General features: G+C 50.5%; 1 protein-coding gene across 1 annotated transcript in view; it reads left to right on the plus strand.

Annotated features, from left to right (window-relative positions):
* Positions 1-22,832, plus strand: part of PAPPA (pappalysin 1) — a 237,473-nt gene that overhangs the window by 200,059 nt on the left and 14,582 nt on the right. Inside the window, exons 18-20 of the mRNA XM_069474586.1 lie at positions 6,787-6,934; positions 12,076-12,185; positions 21,232-21,303. Coding sequence (XP_069330687.1) covers positions 6,787-6,934; positions 12,076-12,185; positions 21,232-21,303 — 330 coding nt within the window. The remainder of the gene's footprint in view (positions 1-6,786; positions 6,935-12,075; positions 12,186-21,231; positions 21,304-22,832) is intronic.

Raw genomic sequence — 22,832 nt, forward strand, 5'->3', positions numbered from 1 at the left:
ATCCAGGCCCCCTCTCCCTGAAACTGTGGCCAGGCTGAGTCCCACAGCCACCATCTGAAAATCCTTGGCCGTGCACACTCAGGGGTGGCCGTGCACGTCCATGGGACTCATTCCCATCCTTGATTGCCAGGGAAGCAGCAGCCGGGGCTGGAACCAGCAAAGGCCGGAGATTACCATGGCCTCTCACAGGCCGATCGACTTCCCTCTCGCTCTCTTACATAAAACTGTTGCTAACAGTTACCCAAACGGCGGAGCCAAATAATATTCTGGCCGTGGTCATGTTATCAAACTGGAACCCAGTCTGCCTGGGGCCTGCCAAGTAGCTTTCATGGCCAGTTTGTATTTAAAGGAGAGGAAAATGTAAATTTATCAGACGACTCAAGCAGCTCTGTTTGGCAACCGGCAGAGAGGCTAGACGCAAAGGAGCAGGGTATTGCCTGTCTGCTCAAAGAATGAGGCAGCGCGTGCCAAATGGGCTCCTAATACAATTGACGTTTCTAGTTTGTACTGAAAATGAATTTCCTCTGCCCTCAGACCAGGAGCCTGCGAGCCAAATCTAGTATTCACCTCAGATCCCCTCTCACTGCCTGTAAACACAGCACGTACGGCCCGGAGCATCTTGAATCCAACAGCTTGTATGGAGCAGAGATTCTTTCTTTCCAAACAAGTTCCAGACCCGGACAGGAAAGGACAGGGACTGTTGTAGGAGAGACTCACACACTCCCTCCCATTGCCACTAACAGCAAAAAAAAAATTTTCCCCTTTCCTCATTGCTTAGGGAGGAGCCAGAGGGGAGATGGCTGAAGACAGGAGTCCTGAGGATGGACAGGAGAAAACAGATTCGAGGCAGATTCAGGAAATAAATTTGGCCGGAGCCAGTAGGATGCTGGATCTGGAGTCTGAGTTCAAGTCCCAGCTTCACTGGCTTACTAGCTGGAGCACTGGGACAACCTACTTAACTCTTTAAGCTTCTGTTTCCTTGTGTGTAAAATGGGAGGAAGAATGCTACCTACCTGAAAGTTTGTTTGTGAGGATTAAATGAGGTAATGAAAGTAGGGTACCCCCTGGAGTTGTGCAGTGCACAACCCATGCGGCCATATGTGGCAGCCCTGGGGAAGACACACATGAACTAGCCTGCCTTAAGGTCATTCTAGTGTAGAGAATGCCTTATGCTCCATGTGGACTCCTAGAAGACCTTGAAATAAAGACAAGATATTGCAACCTAGCCCTCTGCTGGCTAGCTCCAAAAACTCAGAGAAGGGGGCAGCCATTAATTACTCCAGGGTGTGGAGTAAGGAAACTAGTATGAGCTGTAGTGAAACCTGGTCTCTGGCTCAAATAAACCTGTCAAATAAATAGTCCTCTGGCTCCTCTAGACCAGTACAGCCCTGTAGAACTTTCTGCTATGATGAAAATGTTCCATATCTGTGCTGTGTGACATGGTGGTCACTAACCATGTGTGGCCATGGAAACATAGTACGATGACTGACCAACTAAACATTAAATTTTATTTAATTATAAATAATTCAAATTTAAACATAAATAGCCACACTTGTATGGTGGCTACCATATCAGATAGTTCAGCTCTAGCATCTATAGTGTTCTTGTCCCTCTAGACCAAGGCAGAGAACCTTAATGCTTTATTAATAACAGCCTTGTTTTGAGTGTCTGATGGGTGCCAAGCTGGTGTTGCAGACTTTCTCTCATTTGAACAACTCACAACAAATACTTGAAAAAAGAAAGAATATCCCCATTTTACAGATGCGGAGGGAGGACCTGCAGAGGCTAACTTCTTGCAGATGGCTACACGTTAGCAGGCGGTGTTCAGCCCGATCCCCGGCTCTGCTCTTTCCGCTGCTCCCAGACATTTCCAGGGCAGGCTCATGGCAAAGGGCAGGTGGCCGGGGAGAAGTGCTAATTGTCTCGGGATTTAATCCAGCTCAGATGCTCCGGGGCTGGTTGAGGTGATAACTCAGGCCCAGTTCCTCGTGAGAAGCACTGTGGGAGGTTTGCGGGGGGGGGGGTTAGGGGAGAGGCCAGCCTGGGGTCTGTGGGACACGCATGCAGCAAGGGAGCACATTTGTGGTCAGATCGATGCACTTGATGGTGGGTCTCAGCAACTCAGCAGGAGCAAGAAAGGACGGGTGGGAACGGAATCCACAGCACACCCAGTGCATTGCACGGATCACAGAGGGCGGCTGTAAAAGCCTTTCTGCCACAGTGGCTTGGAGCTGGCCCCTGCCTTTATGGGCTCTGCCTTGGACAAAGGGTAGCTCACAGAAGAACGGTGCCCCAGCAAGCAGGGGCAGCTTCTGGTTTCAGAGTTAAATGTTTACCCAAGCACCCAGGGCTCCCTAGAGTAAGTCAGAAAAGTAGCAGACCCATGTGATGTTAGAGTCCAGCAGACCTCGGAGACCCCCCCCACTGCAACCCACTTATTTTACGGATGAGACCACTGAAGCCCAGAAAGGAGAAGGGACATACCCTGGGTCATACAGGTTACTGGCAGAGCCAAGTATTAAACCAAATCACTACACAAACCACATTTTCTACCCATCCTCACGCCATCCCTATATGGAAGAGAAATGCATGGGAGGGCATTGGCTGGGAACAGAAGCGAATGATTAACAATGGCTGCAATTAATTCATATGGCAGGCACTGGGCTGAGTATTTTACACAGTGCTTTAAGCCCATGGCACCTGACATTACTGTCCCATTTTGCAGATGAGGAAGCTGAAGTTCAGTGGGGTAAACTGTTATACGGTGTGGAACAGAGACTCCAGTTTTTAGGTTAAGCAGCCTCCCGAGCTGGCATCTATCTCTTACACTCACTGCCTGGTTCTGTTTTGCTCTGATCCACTGCGCTTCTCGCTGCCGTTATTCTATTTTCACTTCTACTAAGGAGAAGAAGCCTAATGCTACTTCTCCCCTCCTTCCTCCTCTCTTCCTTCCCCTCCATCGTAATAGAGGCTTACAGTTAAGAGAAGTGGCTCTGGCATTGGCAACCGCTGTGACTCAGGCATGTTGCCTCCCCTTCCTGGCTGCTGTCATTTCTACAGTGCACTGCTGGTTGGGTTGACTTTGAAGTTCTCTGCGAGACAGTATGTGCGAGCAGTTAAGAGTCTTAGCTAACACGTGGAGGGCCCAGCGTGTGCACGTGTTCGGCTTTAAATGCTTCACATAAACTGACTCACATGACACTCATGGCAACTCTTTCAGGTAGTGAACTTCATGCCCAGTTAGCAGTAAAGGATACTGAAGCATAGAGAGTTACAGAACGTCCCCAAGCCCACACAGCTAGGACGTTGCAGAGCTGGCATTTGCACCTAGGCAGGTTGGCTTAAGTCCGTGCTTTTCATCATTGCACTAGCATCACTCAAAGACTCACTTTTTCACTTCCTACCTGAGACTCAGTTTCCAAATCTGTGAAAAGGACGCAATTTCTAGTCTACTACATTGTTAAAAGGATTTTTAAAACACTGGGCACGTAATAGGTGTTCGATAATATTATTGTATGTCTTCAGCTCTTTGTGGATCTGTGTAGCTAAAACGGGAGGAGGTTAAGAGAGAGTGCAGCATGCTTTTTTAGAGATAGGTGCATTGGCACAGAGAGGCAAACTGTTTCGCTATGGGATGGCCAGCCCTCTTGTGAGAGATTTCACTGCGGCATGCAGAATTGTGCATTTGGAGCCGAACATACCCCATCGGTTCCCTGACAACCCCTGGAAAAAGTAGTCTCTGGTCTTCCCAGATTAGATCTTTGTCAACGTCAGATCTTCTCTGGTCAAACTAGAGAAGTGAGCAAGGATCTACTTTGGAGGTCTGCACCAGGTGGTGGGCAGGTGCTGAGTGCACCGAGATCTACTCCGAAAGAAGGATTTGAAGGTCCAGAGAGGTTCCAGGAAGTCTGCTGTGCAGCGGGCACAGCAAGGGCCAAGGTGTGGAGGTGGGGCAGCAAGAGAAGGTTGCAGGACAGACCGGGTGACTCACTGACTAGAAGGAAAGACATGTGCACAGCAAGACACAGGGCAAGAAATGTCGTCTGGATTTCACTGTGGAAGCCTGGAGTGCCAGACTAACAGTGTGCCTCATTCTGAAGGCTAAGGTGTCTTGGAAGAGGAGTGTCACATTTTTTCAAGCAGATTTAGTAGGAGAAAGTGCTAGATGAACCAGGAAGGAGGCAGACAAACCAGAGGCAGCAAGACCAATGCTGTAGGCTCCCACCTTTTGTCCATGGCGGGGACCTCCCCAGTCTGAAACTCCCTGAGCAGATTCAGACTAGTGCGAATACATTCTCTGCCGCAAACCAGCCTCTCCAGCCAGCTCTGGCCCACGCAGTGCTGAGATCTGCAGCCCTTCAGGGGCTGGAGGCCAAATGCATCGTAGGCCCAGGCCAAGGCTCCAGGAAATTGGGGTCAATTTCCCACTCCCCCGAGGGCCCAGTAGAATCATGGGGCCTAGATCCTGGGGCCCTGAGAAGGAGAGTCTGGGTTCTCTGGAGCCACATGAAGCTGCATAAATTTGCCATGAGCCCACACAGAACCTCTGGGAGTAGACTCTGCAAGTCGCCTTGCAGCTGTGTCCTCCGCATGGACCACCCTTCTTCCAAGGCCGGAGAGGTTCCCACTGCAATCACACCCTCCTCCTGCTGGCCCAGGAGAGGCCTGGAGAGGGGCTTCCTTTCTCTTCTGAATCCTGTCTCTTTGCAGCTGTTTTCTCAGACAGGGGAGCGTCAGCCTGCATTAGCCTTTTTAAAGAAATTATTCATTTCCTCATGCATGCACTCATCATTTCTTCCCTCATTCATTCATTCCTTTATTGACTTGCTTGTGCATTTAGTTCCTCATCCATGCATTCATTTATTTTCTTGTTTCCTAATAACATTCATTCCATTGCTCTCTGCCGATTCATCCCATCTTTTGTCAAACAAACAATTCTTGAATGAACAAAAATATCTATTGAGTGATGAATGAATGCACTGAACAGCCAGTACCTGTTAGGCATTGTAAAAGGTGCTGAGGACACAAGGATGGATAAGGTACCCACCCAGGCCTCGAGGAGCCCACCACCAAGCTGGGGAACAGTGGTAAACAAAGAGGCAATGCAGTGTCAAAGACAGTAAGGTAGCGCCCCATGCAGAATCAGAGTGGCATTAGGACAGGACGGGTCATGCCAGACAAGATGTCTGCCAGGTGGACTGGGTCGGGGGCAGGTGTAGAAAACATGGCAGACAGAAGGAGCAGCAAGCACAAAAGCACAACATCTGTTGCCTTCAAGAGTACAGGCAATCAAAGCCAAGGTTCAAGGTTGGTGGTGCTGTGGAAAGCAGTGACCTGAGAATTGGGCAGAGTTAAGGCTGGGGGTGCAAGGGTGTGAACGGAAGCTGAAAGTCACCAGGAGCCATGGCATAGATTTTTGCACTGGTGAGGCACAGTCAGCTCCTCTGGCCTCACGTCAAGTTTCTCATTTTATAAGCCTCAAAGGAGGAGGGAATATACAGCTCGTTCTCAGGTCTTTCAGAAGATGGGTCCCCTGCACAGAAAGCATCTAGGGGTCTCCATTTCTTTTGGGTTGAGTCCATACTCTTCAAACTGGCAGTTAAGGCCCACCCCTTATCTGTTCTGCCAGCTCATCTTCCTCTGTTCCTCCCTTGAGTCATAGAACCAGATCCACACCAGGCTGTTCGGTACTTGTCATACTTTCTTGCATTTGCACAGGCCCCTCCACCTTCCAGGAATGTCCTTCTGTTCCTTTTCTGCCTGAGATTCTAAACATCCTTGGAAACCTTTTTCCATATATCACCTCCTCTAAGAGGTCTTCCCTGGTTGCCCCCTCACAACCAGTTACTCTTCGCTGTATGCTCAGCACTGGGGTGGCACCTTCCTTGTGTCTCTAGGCACAGTCACAGGTCATAGACGTAGCTGGCCACTCACACCATGACTGCCTTTCCCACCAGCTCAGCAGGGCAGGTACTGGCTCTCTTTACTTTTGTACCCCACAGAGCCTGGCACAGAGTGAGCACTGAGAAATAATCCTTGAATTCAGTGTCAGTTCTGAAATACTTACGTAGAAGGCCACTCATTGGAATTTGGGAGGTTGCAAGGGGGCTTGGAAGAAAGACAATGTCTTCAAGCTTCGTTTGCCTAATGCTTTACAGAAGACTGAGAAACTATAGATTACCCATTTTAAAGAATTGCAAGGGGAGCACAGATGGAAGTACCCCCACACCACTGTCTTGGTGCCATTGTTAATGACATGGAGTGGAATGGAATGGAAAGGGAGGGAAGAAAGGAAATTTCTTAAGGAAAAAGCTTCTCAGCTGGGCCCAGGCTACATGATGTAGGACACTTTCTCACAATTTAAGAGGAAGCAAGCTCTGGCATATACCTGTCTTCTCATGAACCCATGCTCGTCCCTGCTGTGTCAATGAGGGAACTCATGGGCCCCTACCTTCTCCGTTAAAGAAAACACATAAATCAAAACTGTAATTGCTCTGATTGAAATTTCTGAAAGACTACTAAACTAGGACCTGTGAGTTAGGCTCTTTGGAAAGCCCTGAGCAAGTGTCTTCCTGCTCTGGGTCCTCAGTTTCCCCATCTGTAAAACAGATACCAGCAACACCTCTCTTTCGGAGTGATTGAGTTTCAACCATCATTAAGAAATTGTTTTGGAACACTTCAGCACTCTGGGGAGATGAGAAATTGTTTCCTCTTCTATTCGGAGAGGCTTACCCTGTTGGGAGCTGGAGTCTCTCTTGGTCCTGACTCTGTTTCTGTGGTGTCCAGGGTCGTGGGAGCAACGTCATCCACTGCCGGAAAGATGGCACCTGGAGCGGCACCTTCCACCTGTGCCAGGAGATGCAAGGCCAGTGCTCGGCCCCGAACCAGCTCAACAGCAACCTCAAACTGCAGTGCCCTGACGGCTATGCCATAGGTACGCTGGGCCCGAGAGGGGAGCCGTGGAAGGTGGAAGGGGGCACGGCCTTCCAGGGACTCAGGGCTAGGACCTCAAGACCAGAAAGAGCATCAAGGACAGGCATGTGGGGAAGCCTGGAGGGGTGAGTGTGCACAGTTACACCAGAGAGCAGAAAAGCTGTCAGGTGCCTGCGCGGACACAGAAGGCTCTCAGAGGAAGGGATGCTTACACAAGGATCCAAATGGCATTATTGGGCAAGAAATGGTGTTCCAGACAGAAGGAACCGTGTGACCAAAAAGCAGGAGATATGAAAGCACATGTCACATTTAGGGGAGCAAGAGCTTCCAGTGTGGTTGCTTCTATTAGTGGATCTTAAAATTTGCATCGTACTAAGCATCCATAGGTACTCAGTATGGGCCAGGCCCTGTATGAAGCACTTGAAAGGCATCGTGTCTTACCCTCACAGTAACCCTTAACAGGTGAGGAAATTAAAACTTGACGGAGTGATGAAACATGCCCCCCAGTCCTGAGAGCCGTGCTACTCCGCAGCCTGGCTTCTTTCCATGGTGTTTCAGCTGCCCCCAAAGGAGGATCAATAGCATTCTCAGAATCCTCATTATGGTACTGATAGGCCAGCTTGAGAAACACACGCAGAGAGAAGAGACAAGCTGGAGTTTGATGCCAGCGATGTGCCTGGTTGAAACCAGGCGTCTGGACGGATGCATTAATCACAAGCCCCACAGCATTCTGGAGAACTCAGAGTGCATGGAGTCTGACCTCATTTAAGGGCAGTGAGGCTGACCTCTTGGGCTGATTCCCTAATTGACCATGATGAAAAGCCCAGGGAATTGAATGTCCTTTCTCATGGCCAATGTGATTTATGGGGCAATTGCCAGGGGTGTCTGGAGGACAAGGTTATCTGAGTGTGCACCGAACCAACACGTTTTTCACCCAGCAAACCAGGAGTTATCACTGCACGTCTAGAAGTGAGGCCTGTAGTTGAAAAAGGAAGATTCACGGGGACTGACCACATTCTTTTGAAGATGAAAACACATAACCTCCGATAGCAGAAGCTCTTCATCTTGACTCAGAGTGGGAATCAGCACCCTTGTATTTAGTCCAGGGCGCTGGCTCCTGCGTGGCTCAGAAAACACCAAAGCACACGGTTGTCTCAGTGACGATTCAGACCTTACACAGCCACCACCCCAGGGCACCCTGACCAGGAGAGCTGCAGAGAGATGGGGTCTCGTGGGGCCTGACAATATAGGCATTCTAGAAGGTTGGGGCAACAGGTGTGGCCATAGTAAGCAGCACTGGCTTCTCCAACCAAGGTCCAAACTTCTTTCCATCCTTCCTGATGAGTGTGGGTGACTCTGGACACGTGTGTCTGTGACGGGTTCCTACCTCCAGCTCAACCAGCATGTATAGGTGAATATTCAGTCAGACTCTTAACTGGCACTGTGTGGCCTTGTAAGAAAAAGGATGATTAAGTGGCCTTTATAAAAAAACTATAGAAACAGATTCCCTGTATGTCTACACCCACTGACACATTCAGATATATTTACACATGCATAAGTAAACAGACAGCATAAGCAGAAATGCTTCATAACCAGACGTAGCCCCAAACACACACATACATTATACAGTAAGCTCATGCCTGGCACCTACACATCAGCCAAACACCACACGAGTACATCACACACACACAGGTAGCACATAAACCTGCACACAGCACGCACGCACAATATACAAGTACATATTCTTTATGGAAATGAACGTATCTCATGCCCTGAAACGCAGACTCACAGAAAGATGCACAGAATGCACACAGATCTCACACACACATTTGCACAGCTACATCATACGGCCACATTGTGCGTGTGTTGCATGCATATGTCACAACCACACGCAAATAGCACAACGCCCGGCTCTCCGTTCTCCCTCAGGGTGGTGGAGAGAGGAGAAGAGGCGGGATGGGGGGGCTTCTTTACCCACTGGGCTTTTTCATGGTCTAAGCAGGGTGGGAAAGAAATCTGCACGCTATTGGAACCTGGCTCGTCCTCCCCTCCCCGGTACCCCACGTTTCCGTGGCCGGATGCCTTGTTCCCAGATGCCCGTCTTTCGAATGTGGTGATCCAGGCCAGGTGGTGGGCGGGGGCACGTGGGCGGGTGGGGCAGAGGGAGAAAAAGCAGCATGGGGAGCCTGAGGGGGCAGAGGGAAGGAAGGCGGGAAAACAGCTTTCCCTCCCCCACTCCGCACCTCCCAGCGCCCCTCACGTCCACCTCCCAGGCCGAGCCCCCCACCCCACGGGGAGGGTGCGTCAGAGGCCTCCTAAGCAGGGGGGAGGTGCATGCCGGGCTTGGGGGCTGGGGGCACATTCTGGAGTCACCCAGCCCGGCTCCCCTTGGGTGCCTCCCCCAGGCAGCCCCAGAAAGTTGCTGTCACTGCTGCCGCCACCGCTGCCACCCTCCCCGCGCCTCCGCCTCCGGGGAGGGAGAGGCGGGGCCTGGTGAGATCACCGCTGTGTAATGATGCCAATTTCGGCTCATATATCACAACACAGCAGCCTGGTCCTGCAGCCCCGGAGCCCAGGCGTGGGGCAGGGGAGCTGAGAAGAGGGAGACGCAGAGAAAGAGGGATGAAGACAGGGCCGCAGCCCAGGACAGCAAGTGCCTCCTCTTTGGACCACAATTTTCCCCATTTTTCCCCCTCCCTTTGCATAGGGACAGCTTTTGTCTATGTCTCAGAGACTGCATCTTCTTTTTTTCAAAATAATTTTTATCATCACAGCCTTGTCTCATCTTTGCTCCCTAAAAACTCCTTCAGAACTGGTCTCATGACAAAACACGCACCAGCAAGCAGTTTCTCTGACTGCTTAGGGATTTTTGTGTCTTATTCTCATCACCCATCCTTTCTGTCTTTTTGCATTTTCCCCATTTCTTTTCTCTCCCGCGCCCCTCACCCATCTCTGCCCCTCCAACCACCGTCTCCCTCTCCCCTCTCTGTGGGGCTTGTCCTGCATTGAGGTGGGGCCTGGAAGTCGGGAGATGTGGGTCTTCAGCCATGGCCCTCTCGTCGCCTGTTCTATACCTCAAGCTCTGTGTCCTTGACCCTCCCGCCTGTGACATGGGCTTGATGACACCTGACTTATAGGAACAGACTTGCAGGGAAATGAGAGGACACAGGAAAACCACTTGGCAGGGCCAGGAATCTGCCCCCTTCAGGCTCAGGGTCCCCATGTCTGAAGTGCAGAGGTTCTACGCAGTGGCCTGCACCTGCCACTTCATCCTTGCCCCCTCTTCAGACCTTGTGGGTCTCTTAGACTAACGAGGGTGTTAAGGTGGCAACAGGAAGGGCACTGGATGCATTGTATGTGTATACGCCTTATGTATATTGCATATTTATTTATATACGTATACGCACATGTGTATGTGCGTATATATGCACATCATGTATACATTCGGAAAGGGGCTTTTAAAATGACTAATAGACTAGGATATTTAAAGGAAAGATTTGACTTGCTCCTAGGGAACCATTTAGTGTTCGGAGGGTGGTTTTGGCACTAAGACAGAAATGACCTCCTTAGGGCCTGGTCGGATTCTGACAGGTTATCTTGGCCCACACAAATGAGGCCTTCTTGGGAGTGCTGGGGACAGCTGGAGATAGGCCTGGTTTTTCAGGAGATCTCAGAATGTGTGAGGTCAGAGTGGGGAACAAATGAGCCAAACTGTAGTGTCCTGGCCAACCCACACGCAGAAAGTCAACTGTCCTCCGCCAGAAGTCCTGGAGGGAGGACCAGCCCTGTCACCGTGAGTTACCCACCCTTTCATTGACGCATGACCTGACTTTTTAAAAATTCCCCTATCCGTTAAATCCACCATTCGCTCATTCACTTATCCATCTATGCACTCACTTCCTCCTCCTTAAGATACCTAAACGCCTATGCATCATTCACTTGTTGCGCCATCCCATCCATCCATCCATCCATCCATTCACTTCCCCATCCATCGATGAACTCATTCACTCACTGTCTCTCACACTCCTTTCACAAGAACTTGTTGAGTGCCCACCCGCTGCGTGCACAGTGCTGGGCTCTGGGCACAGAGCAGGGAGCGTGGACACTGCCGGCTCCACTGTCCAGCAGGGAAGAGAGCTACTGACACAACAGTCACCACACGAATGGAAAACGGTCACGTGACAAATGCTGGGAGAGGCGCCTAGGAAGGGACTGGCCTGTCAGGGAACCCTGGCGGTCTCCGAGCAAGCGGCACTCGCATGGATGCCTGTAGGATCACTAGTGATGCGCTAGGTGAAGGGGAATGGGAAGGATCTTGAAGGCACAGGGGGGGCTGGGGTGAAACCCTGGGGAAAGAGACGTGTGAGGACTCAGAAGCTGGCGTTGCATTTATGGGCTCATTGTTCACTCGGCCAATGCTCACTGAGCTCTCCCGGGGTGTCAGGCACCGGGTTAGACTCAGAGATGAACCGACTACATACCTGCCCTCCTAGGGAGGGCAACATTCTTAACTGTGGGAAGGAGGCACAGGGGTGACACCAACAGTGGAGTGAGGCTCCTCAGTGCCCAGCAGAGCTAGAGACCACGTGCAGCAGGTGTGCAAAACACTGAGTGCTCTCACTCCACTGCAGAAATCAGGGCAGACTTCTTGGAGGAGTTGATATAGGCCCCAAGGGACTGATAGAGCTTGTTCGTGGGAAGGCAGGTCAGGGGGATGTTTCAGGAGACAGGGTGCATAAGAGCAGAAGCCCAGAGGCTGGGAAGTGTGAGGCTCAGATGGAAAACCAAGCGCAGTTCAGTCGGGTCACATCAACCAAAGCGTGAAAGTGCTTAGTGGAGAGGAGATTGACCAGACCACAGCAGGCATTGAAGGCCCAGCAAAGAAGGTGGCACTTTGTTCTGGATGTGGGGAGCCTTGGACAGGTTTTCGAGCAGAAGAGTAGCGTGACCCGACTAGGCTCAGGCTCGAGGGTGGCAGTGGGTCCCATCTGGATTGGAGATAAGGGAATGGAGTCAGGGAGACCAGAGATGGCCCTAGGGAGCTCACTCTTTTCCACTGCCCTGAGATTGGGACAGCTGTGTCCACTGGGGACCCTGGAGCCTGGGAGCTGAGCTGCCATCTCAAACTGTGCTTCCCCTCAGGGTCGGAGTGTGCCACCTCGTGCCTGGACCACAACAGCGAGTCCATCATCCTGCCCGTGAACGTGACCGTGCGTGACATTCCCCACTGGCTGAACCCCACGCGGGTTGAGGTGAGTGGCCAGGGCCCTCTACCTGCGGCTAAAGGGGAGGGAAATGACAGTGTTGAGCACTTACTGTGCCCCAGCCCTGAGTTATCCCTTCACGCGTATTATCTCATTTAACCATTGCACCTGCTCTGGGGGCAGGAGGGGGGTTTGTTCACAATCACTTCTCCAGTCCTTAATTATTTAATACTTTCCCTCTGTCAGGCCCTGTGGGAAGGGCTCTTTGTTTTTTGTCCCACTGAATGCGGATAACAACCTAGGAATCCGAGTCCCTGTAAACAGATGTCCCTAGTTGATAGATGAGGAAACAGGCACGAAAAACAGGTGGGGAGCATGGAGCCAGGTCAGACTTCTCGACAGGAAAGTCTGTGTTGGTAAGGATGGTGCTGTCCGGCTTCTCTGGTGCCCTCCACGTGGCCTTCCCCTCCACATAGCCTGGCTTTCTGGTGTCTTTCTCCAAGCTTTACCTGTTTTGGGGAAAGCAATTAATATGTCCTATGCAAAACCAGCAACACCTGTTGTTTGTGGAGCACCCACTTTGATCACGTGCCGGGCGCTGAGAACCCCGACTGCATTTAGACCTCAGGACAGCTGTATGGGGGAGGGCTCCTTGTCTGCGTTCTCTGGTTGTGGACGCTGAGATCTCAGAAGTGACGTGATGGGCCCAGAGCGAGGGCTCAAACCCAAACCTGAGTCCATGCCCTGTGTGCCCCCTGCAGTGCCAGGCTGTTGTGCCCCTGGCCAGGTGACTATGGAGGCTACCACCTTGGACAATATCAGTTTGACTTTGAGGTTGGCTGTTCCCCCTGTCACCCCGTCTGCAGGGCCCCCCAGAGCTGATATGAGCCGGGCTCTTGTCCTTTAGGGCATCGCAGATCCCAGGGCTCATGTATGGCTCTGGGCATCAGCTCCTCGCCCTGGAGACAGCAAGAGAAGGGGACAGGCTGCAGCCACATGCCTGTCTGCCAGTCCCCTGCCCATGGTGCTGAGAGGCCTTGCCGCCCAGGGAGCCGCGGTCTGCCCGCCTGCTGCAGATCGCACTCCGGATAGCTGGGCAGAACCCGATACTGGGTGTACAGTTTCTCAGATGAGCCGAGGGCTCGGTTGCCAGGACTTACTCAGCACTCCGGGCACGTGGACCTGGCCAGACCCGCTCCGCTCCTCCGTGCGTGCGCCCCAGCATTCTCCTCTCCTTCCACCTCCCTCTTTCTCTTCTGCTCTCTCTTTTCCTGTCTCTTTGTCTCCCCACCTTCACTGCCTTTTCCCTCCCTCTCCTAGTGTCTCTTTCGCCTTGTTCTGCCTCCCTCCTTCCCTCCGGTACTCTTCTCCCTCCATCACCATCCTCTCTCTCTCTCTCTCTCTTTCTCTCTCTGCCCCCGGTGCCTCTGTCTCTCCCCACTTCCACAAGACAGCCCTGTCTCCCTAAGCTCCAGCTCTGTCATCTGTTTCCTCCGCCTCAATGTGCCTGTCCCCATTCCTAGACCAGAATCCCCGCATGGCTTCGCCCCCAAGGCCCCCAAGGCCCCCGCGGCCCCCGCAGCCCCCGCGTACTGGGGCGCTGAACACCCGCGGGAGCATGCGCGGAGCCCAGATGGTAGAATCTCAAGGCAGCGGGAGATCCCCAAGTACAAGCCCCTCGTTGCACAGATGGGGAAACTGAGGAATCACAGAGGGAGGGGACTGGTCCAGGGTCACACAGGCAGTACGGCTGGCACACAAGCCAGGACTCCTGATGGGCAGCTCCTTCTGTGCCACCGGCTTTCCTCCCTTACCCCCGACCCCCACACCCCCCGCAGCAGGTGAGTCCTCGCATGCGCCGAGCAGACGCAGGCGGCCTCCCTCTCGCCCCAGCATCACAGGTCCTCTTGGCCCGGCCCGGCCTCCCACAGGAGGCCTTTTCCCTACCCCTGGGTGAATTCCCACCCTTCCCTCTGTGAGCCCTAAAGAGTTCAGTTATAATTCACTGTGAAATAAATCCAGGGATCTGAAAGCCTGCTAGCTCCCCACTCCCCGCCCGCCGTGGCCCACCCGCTGCCCGCCCGCCCCGGCCCCCACCCAGCTCCCCGGTCTGCCTGCCTTTATTGATGCCGGCCTACCGAGAGAACCATAACGAGGTTCAGACCTCCACCGGTCTCTGGAGGCCTCATTATCCAGGAGGAAAAAAAAATGTGGTAGAAAAAGGGAGGAGGGCGAAGGGCAGAGATTGATGATTTCCAGGAATAAAGCAGAAAAGCTGGCCTCTGCTGCACCCTTGCCCCGTGTGCGGCGAGAGCTACAGAAATAGAGCTGCCCGTGCGGCGTTTCCAGGCCAGGGGCGGCCCTGGATGGCTCCCCCGCTCTCTGAGGGTCTGCCTGCGAGCCCGGGTGCCAGGAGGACAGCCGGGGTGAGGCTCTGCTGCAGCTCCGCCACCTTTGTCCCCGGGGTAAGAGAGTGAGAGGTGAGAACAGGCACTTAAAGGACGCCTACTGTGGCCAGGCACTGGGTCGGGCGCTTCCCACCCTTTATTTGTGCTGCCACCCCCCACCCCCAGCACACCCACACACATGACCCTCCAAGGTGGGTCTCTTCACGCTTCCCGTGGAGGAAACGGCATCTCAGTGACGAGAGCCACTTGCCTAAGAGGAGTGGAGGAGAGACCCAGGCCAACCTGGTGCCGCAGTTGACTCTAGCCGTCCCTGTGGGCTCTGTGGAATGCAGAAGAATAATAATAAAGGCAGGCGAGACCCTTGCTGATCGCTTACCAGGGATGTGCTGGCAAACGTTTTACAACTGGCTCTCCACAAAACTCCGATCTGCAGCATTTGCCAATTTCTGGGATATAAATACTCCCACTGTGGCAGATTTCAGGGTTTCCAAATTGCCATCGCCGAACACAAAGTTGGGAAGAGACAAGCACCACTGGCTCTTGTGTGCCTGCGCAAGCCGGCTGGGGCCCCCCACTGGCACCTACCCAGGGCAGACTCTATTTTAAGCACTTGACTTGTAGTGACAGGTATGAAGAGAACGGGGACTACTTGGATGAGTAGAATGTCAACACTGAGATCGTGTGTCGTGACGAGTGCACCAGGACGGTGAGCTTTGTGTCCACCTGTGTGTCCAGGACAGTGGGCGTCTTGTCTGCCATGGCACCTCCCTCTGTGCCTGGGGCACAGTAGATGCTTCCTAAGTGCTTCTGTGGCTGAGTCGGGTGGCCAAGGGTCTACTCTAAGCCCTGGTACCTTCTTGCTACACGTCCTGGGGAAAATCATCTCGCTTCTCTAGGCTGCAGTTTCCCCATTTGTGAAGTGAGTGCCAGGCCTTGCATGGGGGTCACGACGTCAAACACCAATGGCACCGGGCAGGTAGATAAACGGGTGACGCAGGCCTAGCATGCCGTCTTGTTTATTAAACACAGGCGTATTATTAAGATTAGTGGTAGCAGTTTTGACTATAAATACTTCAGAAAGACAGAAAGAATTATAGATAAATATAACAAATGCTTATAGACCTACTACCCAACTTAAGGAATAGAACTTGATAGTGTTAAAGTTCTTTTTATTGAGATAGAACTTACATGCTAATCTTAAGCACAAGGCTTTACGCATTTTTGTGTTTGTGTACACTCATGAGAAACTCCCCAGGGAGTCCTCCCTTGCCCATGCCAGGCAGTGCCTCCATTTCCAAGGTAACCAGTGTTTTGGTTTCTAGCCCTATAGATTGGTTTTGCTCGTTTTTGAACTTCATACAATTGGAATCATAGAATATATGTCTCAGAAGGCACTTTCGTAAGCATATTTTTTTTAACTTCCGTAAACACTGTGTTCCTCCTTCCCTGCCCCCACCTCCAGTCTTTCTCTTCTCAATCCCCCTCCCTACACACGCACTTTTGAAAAAGATAGGGGTAGAGAGAACTCTGCCTTTAATCTAATAAATGAGATGATTTAAACTCAGTGATGGATGGAAATGTCCCTCGGGCTTGATGCTGGAGAGACTGCAGGGAATGGTGGAGATTGTGGCAAACTATGGAAAACACGCAGGTTTTTATTTTTTGGCTGCTTCCAAAGGAGGGGCAGCTCTAGCCAAGTGTTGCAATGTGGAAATGTGGGCCTAGTGTGGGCCTAGATTTTCCATTTTTTTCTTGAGTGCAAGAAATCTGGCATTTTTAAAATTTGAAATCTCTTTCTCTTTTTTTTAAATATTGGCAACTAATTTTGACTTTTGTTAAGCACTTGTATGCCAAACCAAACATTTCTGTGGTTTGTGTAGCCTAGAAGCTGTTGGCTTGCAATCTGTGGATGAGACAAACTATTCCAGCCTGGATATCTAGAATTCTGGGGTGGCAGCCTGTCTCCCTTCAGTTCCTAAGGAATATCTCCGGTCTGTTTCCACACTGCCCCTTGCTCAGGGAAGCTGGGAGAGTTTTACAATAGAAAATGTGTCTCCCACCGTCAGATGTTTATAATTCCTGTAGGTAGATGAGACCTGGGCTTTTATAATGGTTTGTGGAAAAAGAATGGGAGGAGAAAAGAGAGGAAGAGAGGAAGAAAGATAGGGACGGAACGAATTGAAAAACGGAAAGGTAAATTACCATTTATTGACTATCTGTGATATAGAGGCATGTTTGCAAGGCGATTCTTTGTATGCGACCTCGTTTTGTCTCCATCGCACCCCAATGAGGTCAGGAGCATCACCGTTTTACAGAAGAAGAAGAGGTTGCCCCTGCCCAATTCACATAACTAATGTGGCTGAATTAGCCAGCACATTCTGCTGTATTCCATACTGCAAGGCAACTGTTGTGCACGTGTTGTTTTTTTTTTTATATGCCATATGTGCATACAGAGGATGCAGCATTTGTTTCTTGAAAGGAAGGTAGATTTGTGGAAAACCCTGCCAAGAGTCAAAGGTCAGAGGTAGAACGGTTCTTAGAGACTACTAAGTCCAGTCTATCTGATGTATAGGGGGAGGTACCAAGTGCCCTGGAAGGGAAGCCCACAGATGAAGAGATGCAGCCAGAACCTACTGATGACTCATTCATTCCTGGACACACTCACTCATCCACTCATCTGATAGTTTGCTCACTTGTTCATTCACTCATTCAATAAACATTGATTATGCACCTCCGAATGGCAGGTATTCTTCAAACACTAGGGATACAGAGTGGGAATGCCTAGGCTTTTAAGAAGTCAGAAGCTCACTGGCTGATAACAAAAGGATAATAATAATATAATATAATAATAATAATTGATAGGATTCACTCACAGCAGGTCCTACACAGCAAGGGGAAAAGTTAAGGGAAGCAAAGTGCTCATCTTAGAAGACATCCCGAAGGGTGTCAGATCTGGGCCTCGGGGTGAGGAGGCTCTCTCAGGATGCCTTCTCACATGCCTTGGGCTCTGGGTGGGGCCCGTCTTCTCTGGGCTCCATCTTTTAGACACTGCCCTCCTCCAACATTTGTCTCAAAGGGCCTCTCCATCTTTCTGAACCTTTGTCTCGCCATTAGTCAAAAGAGCAGGCTGTTTTATACTTGCAGTTTCAGGGGATAGTATACTTTGAAGGACAGTGTAGTGTTCAAAGTATAGACCTTAAAATCAGATAGATGTGGGTTTAATTGCTGACCGTCACTGTCTATGTATACGATTTGGGGCAGGTCATTTAACTTCTCTGTGCCCCAGTTTTCTCTTGTGTGAACCAGAGTCAAAAATAGTACTTACCTCATAGTTATGGTGAGAATTAAACGAGATGAAAACTCTGAGCCCAGGGCTTAGAGCACAATATTCATTTCATACAGGATATTGTGTGGATGCGGATGAGGATAATGATGATGATGATGGTGCTGGTGTTGGTGTTGGTGTTGATGGAGGTGATGGTGGTAGGGCTAGGATGACGAAGATGAAGAGGAGGAAGAGGGTGATAGTGCTGGTGGTAGAGGTGATGGGGGTAGTGGTGATGAAGATGATGATGGTGAAGATGACAGTGGTGCTAATGGTGCTGATGAGGCTGCTAATTGCAGCCAGGAAGAAAAGACAGCCTATTCTTCCTACCCACCAAGGCAGGATATGAAAGCCCTCTTACAAATCCTGGTCTGAAAGGGCTCTGGCTGAGCTAGATGTCTCACTGGCATCAAGAGGAACAAGGCTGACATTTGAGGGGCCCTATCTGGGCTCTCCCAATGTGTGCTGTAAACAGCCCAGGCTTTCCTTCATCTCCCACCGCCCGTCCCCCTCCCCAGTCCTCCCAGCACACAGAGGGGCCCTGTACTGAGACAGGTGGGGCGTGCAGCCCTGAGTAATAGTGGAAAATCCAAAAGCCTTGGAAAGATAAATAGGTTCATGCAGATAGTATAAAAGTCCTTTTTCTGAACTCACGTCAGGTAAACCTCAACTGACAGAAACTTGTACGACCACACCAAGACACTCCTACAGACGGATTAAATTAGCTCTCACATAAACAGGGGGAGGGATGGGCATCAAATCCCTGGTGGATTCTAACCCTGCTGTTTTCTGCTTCTCGATCCTTTACCAAATGTCCTCCAACATCCCTGGATTTTGCCTGGGAACAGACACTCAGACGTAGAGACAAAAGAGTCGGGTTAAGAGAATGAAAGCAGATGATCCTCTCCATGCAGGCCCGTGGCTGGGAAGCAGAGGGGAGGAAAGTAGTTTAACTGGAAGGCAGCCGTGGAACTGAAGCTACCGACATCCCTTCATTTGTATTTGAGTCGCATACCTTCACGTAGTTGTTCACTGTGCTCCCCGCTTCATGCTCAAGGGAGACAGAGGTAGCTAAAACTCTGTACCTGCCCTCAAGATACTTAAGAAATTGGTCCTAGTTTAATCATTTTCACATCATTTATCTCAACCCATCATCGTACAAGCTTATGACATTTTGAGCACCGATTTTATACATGGGAGAACTAGGCCTCATAGTGGAAATTTACAAAGCAATTCCAAGTCAGAATTGCAACCACACTTCTCCTACCTCAAATCCCCTGGCTTTTCCCATGTGCCATATATCTATTGAGCATCCTCTGTGTGCCAGGCACCGTTCTAGGCTCGAGAGCTCCAGTGTGATCCAGAGATGTTGCAGAGCAGAGAAGAAAGACACCCAAGGCAGGCTTAGCCTGGAGTCACCTGATTTCCTTTGCCACAGGCTCGCCAAGAAACCTAATTATAATTTGGCTGCCGTATGGGTCTGCCCTCAGGGAGAGAATGGGCTGGTCACATGGATTCTCCACATTCCAGCCCACGTGACTGTTCATTTTTTAATTAAAATTAACTGCTGCTAGCCAGGAGAACAAGCTCTGATCATATAGACTTCTGTGGCTGGTTGCCGACAACGTTACCTCCCACCGCAAATCTAAGCATGTGCTGTTTTATTTTATTTTATTTTTTTTCTTTAAAGAAATAATTGTCATATGGCATGAAAACTGAGGCATCTATGGAGAATAGAAAAGAGAGGCTCTAGGATTTTTAGGGTAGCCCCATTCCTGATACGATTTTAGCTTCCTAGGATTACTTATAGTTCTTCTTCAACTTCCTTTACAAAAAAAATCATCATGATGGATTTTATGTTTTCAGCATCCTTAAATCATTTCTGGAATGACTGCTTGTTTCCAAATCCTGGTTTCTCCACCTAACAGCTATGGAGCTTGGGGAATTTATTCTCTTATGACGCCATATCAATGCCCACCTCACAGCATGGTGGCATGACATAAATAAGATAATGTATAAAGTTATTAGCGCCACGAATGCACTTAATATATTTCAGTTGTCATTATCATCATCATAATTATTGTTATTAAAAGAGGCCATAAATTATTATATATATGCATGCCTATAAGCTCTGCCTGAGGGCATTGGGAAAGATACCACAGAGGAAGTAAGTTGTTTTTTTTTTTGTTTTTTTTTTTTTTTTGAGACAGAGTCTCACTCTGTTGCCCAGGCTAGAGTGAGTGCCGTGGCGTCAGCCTAGCTCACAGCAACCTCAAACTCCTGAGCTCAAGCGATCCTCCTGTCTCAGCCTCCCGAGTAGCTAGGACTACAGGCATGCGCCACCATGCCCGGCTAATTTTTTCTATATATATTTTTAGCTGTCCATATAATTTCTTTGTATTTTTAGTAGAGGTGGGGTCTCGCTCTTGCTCAGGCTGGTCTCGAACTCCTGAGCTCAAACGATCCGCCCACCTCGGCCTCCCAGAGTGCTAGGATTACAGGCGTGAGCCACCGCGCCTGGCCAGAGGAAGTAAGTTTTGAGCAGATGTGTAAAAGATAACTAAGGATTCTCCAAGTGACAAGATGGGGAAGGGCATTTCATTGAAGGGGAACAGCGAGAACAAATTCACTGAACTACAAAAGTGTGGGTGACCTCAGGACACTGTGAGCAGACCCATGTAGCGTGGCAGCAGGTAATAGCAAGAAAGCTTCTCTGCCTCTCCGGGGTTCTGAACCGGAAGTTAGCTTGTTCCCTCAACAGCCCACTTGCTCTCCAGTGTGCATCAGAATCACCTGAGAGGCTTGTGTTTAAAATTCAGAGTCCCGGACCCCAGAGAGCCCAATTCATCAAACCCAAAGCAGGGCCAAGGAATTGGCCTTTTTAATGCGTCCCGCAGAGATTCTGATGAAAGCGGTCCTCAGCTCATGCTCTGGAAACCCTGCTCCACATCCTCTCCCGTCTGTTTGCCGCGGCCATGCACACGCATGTGCACGGACACACACGCACACGCACACCCTGCCCTTCCTCCTCCCACCTTATCCCAACTCCACCAGCGGCTCCCACGGCAGCCAAGAATTTTCTGAAGGGCCTTTCTGATCGTGTTTCCATCCCCCGATCCTGCTTCTCCTCAGCCCTCGTTCCTGCCAGGGAAATACAGAATCATGACACATACAGTGAACACAAATATTATTTTAATCTTATGGCTCCTGTTACTGCAAGTACCTGGGCAAGTTCTCCGTGCAAATGCCAGGGTGAGGTCAGGACTTGGAAGGGCCAGGAAGAGGTGGGGTGATTGAATGTGGTGCCAGCTCCCTCCCAATCCCAAACCCATCTGACCTCTCTCTCTCCCTGTCTCCGCAGAGAATTGTCTGCACCGCTGGGCTCAAGTGGTATCCTCACCCTGCTCTGATTCACTGTGTCAAAGGCTGCGAGGTGAGTCACGAGGAAAGGCACGCCTCAGCTTCCTAGAAATAATCCCACGGTTGTCGTTGTTACGTGAGGGATGGCTGACATTTACTGTACCTACTAAGTGTTATAAATATCCATCTAGCAGACTTCTTGGCCAGGGAGCAGCAACCCCCTTTTACAGATGATGGAATGGAGGCATACACATAGGAAGAGACACATTAAAAAATATAAGTAGTGGGTAATGGAGTTGGGAGTCCAAGTCAGGCTTTTGTGGCTCCAAAGCCTGTGGTCTGCAGAACATGGGATCTGTTAAAAAGGAAGGGGGAAGGCCACAATGATTTAGCATCTACAAAACACCAGGGCTTTGACCAACATTATCATCATATTTAACTTTTACAGAGTCCTCCTATGAGGCATTTTTTCAAAATTTCCATTTTACTGATGACCTTTATTTGCAGATCAATTTTTTCTGCCCCACGTCTTAGTCATTCACTCATTCTTTAACCCCCAAAGGAATGTGGATGCCTTAGCTCCAACCACGGAGCTGAGGTGGAAGATCCTCTTGATCCTTACATCCTCTGACTTCACAGTGGGGCCATTCCCCAGAGCTCGATGGTGGGGATCTGGCTGTGTGTCTCAGTGACACGCGTGGTGGGGGAGGAGGAAGGTCCTTGGGATGTCAGCTGTGTTCCCAGGGGAGGGCTGTCTATGGAACTCGAAGACATTTCTGTGTATCGCTGTGCCCCTGGCGGTTCCTCTACGCTGGCAGTGAAAAAAAGGCCCTAAATCCCGTCCAGGTGGCTGTCCGAATCTCTGTGGTCCCCCCAGAGTCCACTGAGGAAAATGCATGTGAAAAAGACAAGCTCATGCACTAGAAAAAATTGTATTTGACAAAACTCTTAACATGTCAGAACCAGAAAGACTGCTTTAGATAACCCAAACCTAACTTTATATGTTAAAGATGGAGAAATGGAGACCTAGACAGCAGCCAGGTCTAAAATTTGGTGGAACACTTAAACTGGGAAAGCTGCTAGTGGGAGCTGGTTCTATTTGCTTGTTGTGGACAGTGGAAACTGGGAGCCAGAGAGGGGACAGACTGGTTGGTCTAAGTTTGCACAACCTGATAGTCATGGAGCCAAAGCACGAGCCCAGGTCTCCTGACTTCCAGGCTAGTGCTTTTTCTCCTCCACTAGGCTACAGAGCCCATCCCCTGGCCTGTGAGTGTCACAAGACAGTCCTTGGGTCACACATTTCTTTCTGTACATCGGTTAGGGATGCGCCGCACCCCGCCTCCCCCCGCCCCTGTGCCATCTTCTCACAGCACTTGACATTGCAGTCTTTAAGAACGTCATTCTGTTAAGCTTCAGTTTGGAACAGCAAAACCAAGGCCAAAGCCCTGTGGTTGTTGCTTCCTTCCATCTCTCTGGATCAGCCCAGCATTTGGGAAAAAGGAAGCTTGTGTTAGCTGGGCGCACAGTCTGCTGAGTCAGCGGTCTGGGCGACCAGTATAACAGCGGAATTCGATCCCTCCTTTGACTCAGCAGTGAGGCCCA

This window comes from Eulemur rufifrons, chromosome 7 (genome assembly GCF_041146395.1).
Source record: "Eulemur rufifrons isolate Redbay chromosome 7, OSU_ERuf_1, whole genome shotgun sequence".
NCBI classification, from domain to species: Eukaryota; Metazoa; Chordata; class Mammalia; order Primates; family Lemuridae; genus Eulemur; species Eulemur rufifrons.